This window comes from Rhipicephalus microplus, unplaced genomic scaffold, assembly GCF_043290135.1.
Source record: "Rhipicephalus microplus isolate Deutch F79 unplaced genomic scaffold, USDA_Rmic scaffold_34, whole genome shotgun sequence".
NCBI classification, from domain to species: domain Eukaryota; kingdom Metazoa; phylum Arthropoda; class Arachnida; order Ixodida; family Ixodidae; genus Rhipicephalus; species Rhipicephalus microplus.
In genome coordinates this window covers 1,100,041-1,113,203 of record NW_027464607.1, presented here as the reverse complement: position 1 = coordinate 1,113,203, position 13,163 = coordinate 1,100,041, and the positions used below count along the sequence as shown (strand labels likewise).

General features: G+C 47.9%; 1 protein-coding gene across 12 annotated transcripts in view; it reads right to left on the bottom strand.

Moving 5' to 3' along the window:
• The window catches only part of LOC119162985 (tRNA (34-2'-O)-methyltransferase regulator WDR6), a 996,048-nt gene that overhangs the window by 161,809 nt on the left and 821,076 nt on the right, over positions 1-13,163 (bottom strand). For all 12 annotated transcript variants that reach the window (XM_075884507.1, XM_075884515.1, XM_075884512.1 and 9 more), the window contains one exon: positions 1,548-1,695. In XM_075884507.1, the coding sequence (XP_075740622.1) occupies positions 1,548-1,695 (148 nt within the window). The remainder of the gene's footprint in view (positions 1-1,547; positions 1,696-13,163) is intronic.

Below are 13,163 nucleotides of genomic sequence, written 5' to 3'. Positions count from 1 at the left end.
CTTTTCCATCCCTGCCACGTAAAGACCCTCCTCCTTCCAACGCTTCGTGTGAAGAGAGAGAGAGGGAAAAAAAGCCGTCGCTGGTTGAATGAATCTGTAGTTGAAGAAAAGGAAAAAGGCACTATCTTCTGCAGCCCTTGCCCCTTGCGGGAGCACGGCTCTACGCCTGTGGGGGGGGGGGGTGCCTTGCTTCCCCTTTTCTTCCCTGTCACGTAACCGTTCTCCTTTCAACAATACAAGCAAAGAGAGCAAAAAAAAAAAAAGGCTGCGTGGAGTGTTGGTTTTCTCTCAAATACCGATCTGCTTCTCTCCACGTGAAGACACTCCTTCTTTCTCGTCACATGCTGGCCATGCTGCAGCTGCGTAGCGGAGAGCGGGAGACTCCGCTAAGCAGCAGTGGTTGTTTTCATCGTCTTAAGAAAGTGTCGGCGCTGGACGTTTCGACACGCAACTTCTCTTGCCAGGAGAATGCTGAAGAGGAAGTAGAGATGCTTTGCAAGCTGGGTGCGAAATTGATTGACTCGCTGCAAAGCAAACGTGTGCAGACGCACATCACCGATTACTTCTATTAATAAGGGATGTCCTGTGATTTGTGAATAAATGTAAGTTTTCCTAAACTTCCCCCTTGTGTGTTAGCTCAATGCACATGCGTCACTGCATGGAGAGCCCTCCGTTTATTTAGCTTTTATTAATTCGAACTTCTTTTATTTGAACGAATTTTTGGGCCCCTTTGAGTTCGAATTATCGAGATTCGACTGTAGTTCCGAGACCTGGCGTAGCTCTGTGATAAAATGCTTCATTGCCATGCAGAATGCTTGGATTCAATTCCAGCTGGGACCCTGACATTTATTCTTTGCATTCATCAGGTCAACGCCACTGATGTCGGATATTTCATAACGCTCGCGTGTTAAAATTGCCCATGTGTGTTCTCGTCATTCTTGGGTAGATACTAAGTGTCTATCACCTGCGGCACATACCCATATACCAGTGGCAAATATCCGCTCGAGGGTATGTGCCACTGTCTGGCGAGAAGTGTTTGACGATGTAAACGATGGGATTGTAACAGTCATGTCTTGACCAGTGTGTCATATTCGTCAAACCATCTTAGCCTCCCATGCTAATTGTGGTTCACGCCAAGTTAAGGGGGTGATCACGAGAGCATCCAAACGTAACTGGCTTGACAAACAGACAGACGGATGGACAGACAGACAGACAGACAGCGAATCTTATCATAAGCTACAAGCAACACTATAATTATCATCAATTTGCTATATCTTCTCGCTTTTCTTTTGACCAAGTCTGTATTTATAGTAAACAGTAATATATTGTTATCCACAAAACTCCTTAGCTGATAGTATTGAAGGTTGGGGTAGTTCACGAGGTAGCGAAAACAACAAATAGCGTTCTACTCTTTCATTTTTGTGCTCTTTCGCTGACAATGTAAACCTAGCAGCCACATTATCCGAGTCACTCACTGTACTTTTTAAAAACTCTCTTTGTGACTGCCTCTCTCTACTTAACGAAGAAGCACATAAAGATGCACTCACTTGTTGTAGCTGCTGACGCTGAAGCTGTGTGAGCTGCTGATTTATTGACTGTGGCAGTGGGATGCGTATAACACGAAACAGGCAGTGCTGACCGGCTGGAATAACCATCAGGATGTCAAGAGGACCCGCCCAGTGGTATCGAAACAGTCTGCAATGAAACCACAGTATTTGCAAATGCTGTTTCATCACCTACCGAAAAAATACCATTCTGTCAGTAGAAGCTGCAATGGTTGAAAGAAATACAAGTACTGGTCTTAGTAAGGGCCGGTCTACGAAGGACAGATTTAGGAATTGTTATAGGGGAGGGGAAACAGAGGCATATGACTGTGTGGTACTTAGAAAGCTTAGCAGTTTGAGAAATGGGTCTTTTCATGCTGCTCGTGCTCTTGACAGCTACACCGGCTTCATGATTTTAATCAAAAGAAAGTTCTTGTTCATAACTCCGATTATTGAAAACAGCATGGTATCACAGTTTTTTTGAAATACTTAATTGTGCTTAAACCTGCAATGTACATGACGATAGTTATAGCGCGAGAACAAAACGACGACACAGAGACAAGAAGGACATGAAAGACACGTGTCTTTTGTGTCCTTCTTGTCTCTGTGTGGTTGTTTTGTTCTCGCGCTATAACTATCGTCATGGCATACCAACTAGCCCAAGCTGCCACACTTCTAAGTTTCAATGTACAGCTGTTTCGCAAAGCTTTATAGCCAAGAAAGTGTTCTTATGGTTTCACAAGCCAAAACCAAGATATAATAATAAGGTACACAAAAGATGGGCTAATTTTGACCATGTTAGATTTCTTTTTTCATGCAACCATATTTCATTTCATTTCATTTCATTTATTTACTCTCAAGGCCGAAGCATTACAGAGAGGAGCGGGTATACATCGTACAGAAAATCAGGAAATACAGCAAATCAAAATTATATGCGCACAATGGCGGTCTGAAAACCATAAAAGAAAAGAAACACTGCGTGATGTGAAGAAGAGGCAGGGTGGTTGTAACAACAATGTTCAACATGGTTGCGTCTTCGAATGACATGCGCTTCTTTCCTTGCCCATCTAAGTAAATGGGCAAGGAAAGAAAATCTAACCTCAATATGCTTATTGCCTCTATTCCATGACACAGTAAATCTGCCGATTGTGCATCTACTCAGCTATCTTGTTATGTAGGGGCAGCCCGTACTCTACAGAGTACTCAGCAAAGCTGTGCTGTGGCACTACTACACATTATTTTTCTTCTGCTTGCCATACACAAGCAAACTCTCTGATTGAACAGTTGAACAATGTGCTGAAATCACATTTGTAGATAGATATTTGCAGATAGATAGAGTGCAACTACCAACTTAATTTCTGTGACAAGACAGACATGCATTGATCACTACGAGTTTCAAGGAGTGTACATAAGAGGCACCGAAAAAAACTGGGGGACCGTTAAGCTTCGCTTTTAAGAGTTGAATGCGGTAGCAATATCCTGTCCCTAGTCCGTACTTTAACCATTTAGTGCATACTTTTTATGGCATGATGTTACTGGATGAGTTTTAAATTTTAATTAAATCAGTAAAATTGAAAGTGTCTTGTGTCATAACTGCATTCCATATAATAGGCAGCATGGTTTATTCATGAGCAATTACACCCGTAAAATTTCTCTGCGGTTACTATGCACCCACTACATACTGTTATGGGGGCATAGGCAATAACGTGTGTACCTTTTGTAATGGTGGAAAGCTTTAAACCACGAAGTAGTTAGGATAGTGATCGCACGTTTTGACGCTCGATTGCAATTTACACTTCTACCACACAATATTACTGCCACAAAACATAGTGTATTGTGAAGTACATATGCATACAGGACGTGTGTGTTTGCAAAACGCTAACGCTACTTTATTGCATTTCCAAGTAGATGAAGTTACTTTAACTGTAATTCAAAGCAGATGCGTGGCTTTGTGAGACAGACATGCATTGATCACTCCAAGTTTAAAGAAATGCACATAAGGGGGGACACGGGTCTTAAAAGGCTGAAAATCGCGAAAAAAAGTGACTTTTTGAAATTGACATTTTCGGAATCTGCAACTATTTCTGCACTTATCTGAGAAGTTTCAAGCTTCTCACGGCATTATTTCTGGCACAAAATCAATTTATAACACCCCTTCGAGATGAATCTGAGCACAAGTAGATGCTAAAGTCGCGCTTTTTCCACGCCGAACCGTTGCCGTTACACAGGAGCTATCATAGTCATCTTGGTCTCGTTTGGAAGGGTCGTTCTTCATCTTCAATTTCCTGCCACCAGTAGCTCGCTTTGCGAATGCCTCCCTATATTTCTTGTGCCTGCCGGATTATCGGCGGTCACTTGGAAAGCGGCGGTCGTCGGAACTACGGTGGTGGCGCCACTCAAATAGGGGTGTCTTCAAATAGGTTTTTACGTTTTTGGAGCTTAAATGCTACAAAAATAACGTAAACAAGTTTTAAAAAGGCGTAAGCGTAGTTCTAATTAACCCTACGTAAGTGACGCCATCATTCAGCAAGCAACTTTTTTTAATACAAGGCATCCTTTGAAAATAGTAACAAACTCTGAAATTGCCGATCCCAAAGACCAAGTACAAAGACCCTTACCCCTTAAAGTCCCTGAAAAATAAACTAAAGTAGCGCCATTCGTGTCAATGTGCAGACTCCTTTCCCCTCGCGTGCATTGCAGATAGTAAACGACGCTAGTTGAGGGGCTGTATGGCTCCTGGCCGCAAAGATGAACTTGTGCTCATGTTTCCGTTAAAGCGCATCTGGGCACTGCGGTTCTAGGCGATGCACCGAAAGAGTGATTGAGAAAGAAAAAAAATATAAAAAGTAACGTTAAATACGACGATATGACGTGTATATAAGCAAGTGGCATGCAGTGGCAAAAGACATCACCGCAAGCACGCAATACTCAACGCGATAGCCCACCGTTTGCATGCAGACGCGCTCAGCGGTGACGCTCTCGATGGCAGCGCCACTGCTGTCCGTGTAATAAACTCGGCGGTGCTAAGAATCTGCAGCATGACGCACTAGCCTTTGTGAAAGTATCGCAAACGCCATTTTGTTTGTCCACTTTCGCGGTGTTTGTGGCTAGGCGTGCGCGCTTGGTATTGTTGTGTAGCCGGAGTTCGACCGCGCGTGAGTGGGTGCACGGTAATCCTCCACGTTTCGGGATGCCGACCTGTTGTGCCAGCGGTTGCAAAAGCAGGTACAGCAGAGGAAAGAAGCTATTTTCGCTTCCGCGAGGAAAAGACAATGCCGCTCGGCAAGAAGTGTGGCTCCAGCGTATTGGAAGGACTGACTTGGACCCTGTATCGTAGCGGCTTTGTGAGGTGAGTACCAGCGAGCTAAACTCTATCGTTTCGCTTGTATTCGTGTTTACAGTGTTGTGGTACTGTCAAGCTCGAGCATCACACAAAGAGAGTAACCACGTCGATGGTAAACGTGCATGCCAGTTGAAACGCGTGCCGCGTTTAGTGCCGTGTAAACGTTGAGTCTCTGGCTTGATCCATGGCGACCGCGGCGGCTGCATTTTCGATTGAGGCGGCGATTGAGGCGATTGAGGCGCGTGCTTTCGCATTCGTAGTTTCCTCGTGGACACTCTAGAGACGCTGCTGTGGCTGCTGGGAGAGGAGGTAGAGGCGAAAGGGTGCGGTTGGCGCTACTTTAGTTTATTTTTCAGGGACCTTATTACCCCTACGTAGGCAGCGCCGCCATAGATGACCGGTGTTTCGCGCTCTTCCGGCAGGCACGGGAAATCTAGAAGGCATTGGCCATGCTCAATGGTTTTTTGGCAAAAGCGCGTAATCGATAAGCACCACCACGCTGTTCTATTGGCTGCTTGGGGCACGTGAAAACCTAGGCACCCGACTGGCCAAGTGGCGTTTCCGGCGTCTGCTTTTTCATCGTGACGCGCACAGACATGCGCCATTTTGTCCTGGTGCTGTCGACTGCCTGCAGCAGTAAAAAGTCCCTCGCCCCACTAATTTGTGAAGCGGGTGCGGCGATCGTTTTTTCGCTTCGAACTTCAGAAAGAGCCCCGCTATCACTCAGGACAGAGAGGATAGCAATATCCTCCCTGTCCGGGAGGATATTGGATACCGGGATAGCAACTCCCGGCGTTCAACGGCGGTCCCCGAGTCACCGGTGTAGGCTTAACTCGCATACGAGCCCGTCGGGTGTCGACAACATCGCTGAAAGCATCAGTGTTTTGGAGATTCAACAGTTACAGGGCGGCAAATAAAAAAAGCAGAAGTGAAGCTACGAGAGATAGCAATCTTTGCAACGATGGAACGGGAGCGCAGTCTTATCGCTAAACGAGCCGATGCTGCGGGTTCCCCCCGTCTGACGTGAACTGCGTAACGGGTCATCAGAGTGGAGTTCGCCGCGCGTCGGCAAACAACAGAAATTCAATCCGTTTACGTTTACGGTGAACGTGCTCGCTACCCGCGCAATGAAGCCTACTAGCAACAGGTAGAGTGCTTGTAACGACGCGTCCGCAATGATGAACATACTGCGCCGCGGCCTCCAATCGAAAATGTGGCAATCTTACGTGAAAAGGAAACTAACACCTCACTGCTCTTGGAGCCTTGAAATTGAATAGAGAGCACGAGTTCGGTCTGCAACATCTACAACTCAATCTGAACGAGCCAGAAAACCGCTTTATTATACGACGGATAGCGGATTACATGCGCACATTCGTCGCACAAAGGCGTCACTGAACTGATAAGCGGCCTTGTCGGCAGACGAGCACCCCGCGATCGCATCAACTCACAAGTGTGCCTCTGAGGAAAACATCCAGCAGGCATTAAAAAAGCGCCATTTAGGTGACGCAAAACAGAAGGACTACATGCCTGGTGCCTACTGAGAAAGCTAAATTTGCAAATCATTGTAAATAAACAGCTTTTCCATGCTACTGTATGCCCAAAATGGACTTGTGTTTTTGCATGATTTCTCAGGATTCAAACTTTGCTGAAGCTGAAAACTCGTCTAAAAGATATATCTGCCTACAGAGCAGCTAGGACTGTCATTTTTGTTGTGACATGTAGCTGTATCTTTAGTTTACACAATGGCAGGTGTGAATTTTTGATTGAGGCCTTCATAAGATTTTATTTTTGCCTGAAATTGCAGCATAAAGTGGGTGTGTCTGCAACACTGAAATGCAAGGTGCGACAAACCTTGTTAAAATTATGAAATCCAAAAAAGCACTCCTACCATTGTGTAGCTTATAATCATTAGTACACAGGCATGTGCCAATAGTAGCTCTGCAATACAAATTTCTTTAGTCATTATACCGGTAAACAATAGGAAATTAATTTTAGGATATCTAAAAAACTAATTGGTTTAGAGGAACACTAATTACATTTTCGAAATCAGCATCAGAAACTCAATCACACTGTGAATTTTCTTTATAAACACATGAAAATATCTGGCATTTCATCTGAAGTACAGTGTCCCCCCATAAGAGGCACGGAGTTTTGTGATAGAAGGCCTGCTTGCCACGCGAACGGCTTGGGTACGATCCTCACTCAGCTTGACAAAATTTTAACATTCATATTATTTGCATCTTTTTCAATTTTTCGGTAACGCATAAGATGACTTTTTGCTCATAACCAACGACGCTGACCCCAGTGCTAGCGCGTTAAAATTCGACGATGAACGATACTTGTTTGGCTGTGTGGAGGCTGCTATCTCCCCATCTACAACACAAAATGAACAGTTCAATTACAGACTTCTGAACCACTAGATACGCACAAATACTAGTGAACTAAGGATTTGAAGGCAGCCACCTCATCAACATGCAGCTGATGTTTTACAGCAAAAGCTGTTATTAAGATCACAAGGGTTGCGTGCGCCGTAGTTGTCCACTGCCGGCATGCTAACCATTATTGCACGAAATAAGGAAGGAAGGAAAAAAACTTTATTTTTGTCCTGTGGAACGTGACTGGGTCATGCACCAGGCTCAGTTCCACGAAGGAACCGGCAAGCCGAGTTTGCCGGTCACCTTGCGGGGGCCCACTGGACAGCCGTGAGCTGATCAATGAGAGCGGGTCAGCATAGATGCATCTCCCACTCCTCCAGGGTGAAGCTTGAGTACATGTCTTGGCACGTGCTCAGTATATGCTCTAATGTGGTTGGCTCACCACATGCCAAGCACAGGTCTGGAGTAGCTGAAGATGACTAGTTGGGGTCTGTTAAGTTTAGGGTGCGGAGGAAGGTAAACTTTCCATGTACTATAAAACCCCGAGCACATTTCCTCTCACTTTTTACACTGGTTTCCCATGCACATTGGGGTGGTAGAGGGAGTTTCTGTGTCCTGAAAGAAGCCACGCGAGGATCGACAGACCGCATTGCTCGCAATACCTTTCCTTACCCTGGCCACAGGGACGCTCCGTACTCGTATATTGCGCTTAATAAGAAAGAAAACAGAGTAATTGGAGACACCAGGGTCCTCTGCATACACTTTTATTCATTCATAGCGAGGGTCTCGTTGAGGCAGGTCACTTCAGTTGGTGACCTTCAGTTAGTATACGTGGCATTGTTGGTCAGCTGCTAGCGCGTAATTAGTTCACGAGCTACGTGACACCATAGAGGCTGATATTGCGGGGGAGTACGTGCGCTCAGTCACCTTTTCCATTTTGCGGCAGCACGACAGCCTAGTTGCGGGGACATGTCTGTGCCTTTGAGACAAGAGTCAATAAAGCCTCTTGTGAAGGAATGAAACACCCCCGCAGCTGGCGCTCACGATTCCCCTTTCCCAGCGCACGGGACGGGTTTCCCCTTCCACAGTGAGAAGACGTATTCTCGTCAGAAAATGGGAAACTGGGATGGTGAAGAAAACTAGCATGCTGACTGGCGGATGCTCTCTGTGGCACCGGTGACGAAAGAAGAACGAACCAAGAACCTCCTGCGAGCCAACGACAATGACCGAGGTGTAAGCGCCTACACTTTTGCTATCTGAAGTCTCTATAGAACATTTACGCTCTATTGCTAACGCATAGCAATAAAGTGTTTGTTGACCTAGCCTGTTGCCTTATTAGCCTGAACCCCTATACCTGCGATGACTCAAGCTATGGAGAGGGGACCTTAATTGTGCACGGTACGACTGTGTGTGGCTGGAACATTATATAAGCTTCTGCCGTACATAGAAAGAACTCCCCAATATCTGGCGGCCAACGTAATTGTAGTATCGTGCGGCGCGTCCGCTGCACAGAGAACACAAGGCACAGTGCTGAAGCGCCGGTCGACAAGAAGTACTGAGCAGCCGGTAGCTAAGCAGGGGCGAGCCAACCGGTTCCAAAACCGAAACCGGAACCTCGACACCACATCATCCCCCCTATGAAATAAAGAGCGTTCGGGGTCGTACCGCTTAACATAATGCAAAACTAACAAAGAATGAAATGTGCAGCATGCACACTAAAACAAGAAGTAAAGCACACTGGCAATTGTACATGTAACACAGGGCATAATGTAACGCAGTGGAAGTAGTACAATGAATTATGAAGAATTAAAAAAAATGTACAGCATACAGACCAACAATACAACAGCAAAGAACATCGCTAAATCACCACTACATCAAGAATAAAAATGTACGCTATAAACAGACAAGTAAAAAAATGCACAATATAACACAAGGAATTGTACATCAAATGCAGATAGACAAAGCACACGCTGCACACCACCCCCATCATCCCCTCGCCTGAGAGAAAATGTCTGCATGGTCACTGTCTCGCTTAAGTCTACAACGTCAACGCCTGTAGTGGTGCCATTTCCACAACAGGCAGTGTCGCCACCCACAGCAGCCCGGTGGTACGTACGAATCGGCCCATGTGCTGTCCTTCCATTGTACTTTTGGCACAGTAGGTGCCGGAACAAGCATAAAACAACGCTCCGACGGGACATGGCTCGACGTCACAGAGGCTAGGCGCCGTGCACAGTACAGGAACGGGCATGACCGGCGCAAAAGCGACAAGCGGAAGCACCTCCGGCGCACGCTGAATCAGAACTGACTCTGGAATCTCGGCTTTCACGCTCGACAGGTGCACCTCAGGTGGACGGCAAATAGAAACAGTATCCCGGAGATGATCATCAGTCAGAAGAATTACAGCCGAAGTGGAAGTAGTAGCAGACAGAACAAGAGTAGCAGGCACAAGCGAAGTATGGACAGACAAGACTAAAGTGGGTAAAATATGGTCAGCAGCAGCGGGCGCGACCAGAACAGCCATCTTCGCAGTAAAAGTACTCCCAGTCGAAGTATGTATAGTCTGGGTATGCCCAACTGCAGGCAACACAAAAGGAGCAGGCACATCAAGAACACGATCAACTGGGACGTCAACAGCTGCAGCCCCAGTGAGCACACTCTCAGTCTGTGCCCAAATCCTCGTAACCACTTGCAGGACAGTAACTGTATTGGTCCCCGTTGATGTGCCTTGGTGACCGGTCGACTCTGTAGTACCGCAGCAGTGTGGCAGACCCGCACGGAGTGTGCACTACCGCATCGCGAACACGTCTAGCTCCTGGCAGGGCAAGCGACGGAGTTGGCCCGATGCCGCATCAAGCCGCAGGGATAGCAGGCACCTGCGCGAGCCGGCGGGGAAGCTGGAGAGGAGGTGTCCGCAGCAGGGGAGGGCGAGAAGGTGCACGAAGAAGAAGTCCTGCCAGCGCCATCTTGCAACGAAGCTTGGGGAGGACGGCTGCCATTTGGCTTGGCATCTTGAATGGCTCGGCGAGTTGAGCCGCCATCGGACGCGACAACACTGCATCGACTTGCGCTCCAGATAACTGTGCAATCGACATGCTCCTCCTCTCTCGCTACGTCGAGCGCCTAGTGTGAAGTCCTTGCCCATCTTGAAAATATTTCTTTGTAGGTGTGGTGACGCGATGCCAGAGACGATCTGGTCGATAGCGATGATATCGCCCGCCCAGCCTAATTCACAAAGCTTGGCTACTCGGCGTACTTCCTGTATAAATTCTACAAAGCCCTGCGTCAGGTCTGGGCCCTGACGCAGGGCTTCGAAGTGGACGTGCAGACATGCCACGTCCGATTGAGGGTCAAAGATTTCATTAAGCAGTGCAAGGACTGCATCGTACACGTTCGTAAATGTCGTTTCCTGAGTTGGCCGGTCAGCTCCTGACTGCTGCTCATCTTTGGTGGTACGCAAGTAGGTGTTAAGTCCCTCAACGCCCAAGGCGTTCAGGAGCAGGGCTTTCTTGTGCTCCTGCGTGGCGTCTCTGGCAGCGGTGTGGATGTAAACCTGTAACACAGGACGCCACTGCTTCCATAGAATAGGTGGTACACCAGGGCACTGAAGAAACAGAGGCGGAGGGATAGCAGCGTTCATGCTTGCCAAAGAGCGTCGAGACGGCAGTTCAAGAGTGACACGCACGTAGATAGGCCTCGTGACCGGACTGGCACGGAAAGGGTAGAAAAGTAGGAATCAAGCAGAAAATACAGTACCGGTGGGACAGCTTGCACGGGTGCTGATTCGACAGCATGAGAAAGAAGGCTGTCTGCCCACCCTATCACCAGATGCTCGTGGATTGAAGATCCTTGTCACCAAATTGCAGTCAGCCGCACAGGGCACGGCGCTGAAGCGCGGGCTGACAAGGAGTACGCAGCAGCCAGTAGCCAAGCAGGAACTCTTTTCTATACACAAGCATCACTATATATACATATGTAAAACGCCCCCTAGGGGCCAGCCAACCGGTTCCAAAACTAGAACCGAAATCTCAACACCACAGTAATGAATTTAGCACCGCGGCTAGTTTTGTGGACACGAGCACCCATGGTCCTCCAAACGTAGGACAACTGGCATGTCGGAATTTCAAGATTTGTCAATGTTGTCTGATGTCGCGTGGCAGAGTGGCGTGCCTTTGGCTAACGTGGGGGCACTGTTAGGACTTTCGGACAGTGTAGATTTTAGTCGTTTCACGCAGGACGACCAGGAGGGTACGAAGACCATGATAGCAGAAATTGGGCCTTCGACAGAAAGCGTCACGCATGGCGATCCATCTCCTCGTGACGCAAACAGAGAGGCGTCGCCACAAGTTGCTCAGACAAACGCCACAACTGTACATGAGTCTGCGGGCAACAGTTTGCCCATGAGCACGGTATTCTTACAGAGTGCGCTTTCAGTTATGCAAAGCCTGGCGAGCGCCCTACAGAACATAGTGCAGGCCCTCGTGCAGAGAGTGCGGCCACGTGTCAAGGTAGACGTGGCTACCCACATGGGTTACCATGACTGCAAGAGCGCCAACGACTATCTCGACTAATTGCTCCACTATCAGCCTGCGACGGACCTTTCTGATGCCAAACTTCTCGAGCACGTGGTCCCGGTGTCGCTCACAGAGCAAGCAGCTCGATGATTCTGACTAACCGAACATCACACCCACACTGTAGAAGAGTTCCACGACAGCTTCTGCAGCGAATTCCTACCGGCTAATTATGAGTGGCGTTTGCGAAGAGAATTGCAGATATGCACCCAGCATCCGGACGAATCCTTGCTGGCATCTGGATGAATCCTTGTTGGAGTATGCACGGGCGATGGACGAACTGTAGTGTCTCGCTAACCCTCACACCAACAACACAGAAAAAGTCGAGTGTTTTACGCGACAAGAACACCCGACTTTTGTAACGGACTTCGGGAGATACAAGTTCGCAGACCTAGAAAAGATCGCCACCAAGCAAAGCGCATACAAGGGGACATCCTCACAGCGTCATCGTATCGCCCACTTCTGCTCGCAGCACAGTCGATCGAGCCTCGCTGTGTGTGGAATGGTGGGGTGGTAGCCTCAAAGCATTTAGAGGTAACGTGTCAGCATCGTTCGCTGATGAGCACGTATTACGCGATTGGGGGCTGTCAGACTGCACTTTGGACCTATGCTTACGTGCTTTGAACCTACGCTTACGCGCTCAGTAAGGCCCACACCACTCCCGTGCGTGACATTCCATGACAAGAGCGTGCGGTCGACTTGAGGCCTAAAGAGCGGTGCAACACGGAGCGAGGACCACCTGATCAAGGCGACTTACTATTGAGCCAGCATTGTTTCCACGATCCTTGCTATCAGTGCGGTGTGTCAGGGCACGAATGGCACCGCCGGTGAGTCATATCGGAGACTGCGCAGGGATCAGTAATTTCACCGATGCGTTCAGATCACTGGCACCCTCAGTCTGTTGCGCAGGTGATGCCGTAGACTCGCCCACACTGCTAATTGAGTTAACGATAGCTCGAAAGCAGCTCATAGCACTTCTGGATACTAGGACAAGCGCTTCTTTATTTGGCGACGATGTGTTGCACCAACACCGCGAGAACAATATTCGCTTGAGACAAAGCAACACCATCTTCTGCCTTGCTACAGGCAGAGCACAGTTGAGCGGCGTGGCTAAGCTAGTGATCTGCTGAGAAAGACGTGTGAGGCGACAAGGTTTCATGGAACTTTCTGGGCTGGCAATGTGTCTAATTCTTAGTCGAGACTTTCTCGCCAAGTCGAGTATGTCGTTGCAAACGGCGGTTACCGAAAGTGCGATCGAGACGCGCTAAAACTTTTCTCGGAGACCCCGCATTGACAAAGACATGCCGATCGCAGGAAGAGGTGCAAGTAC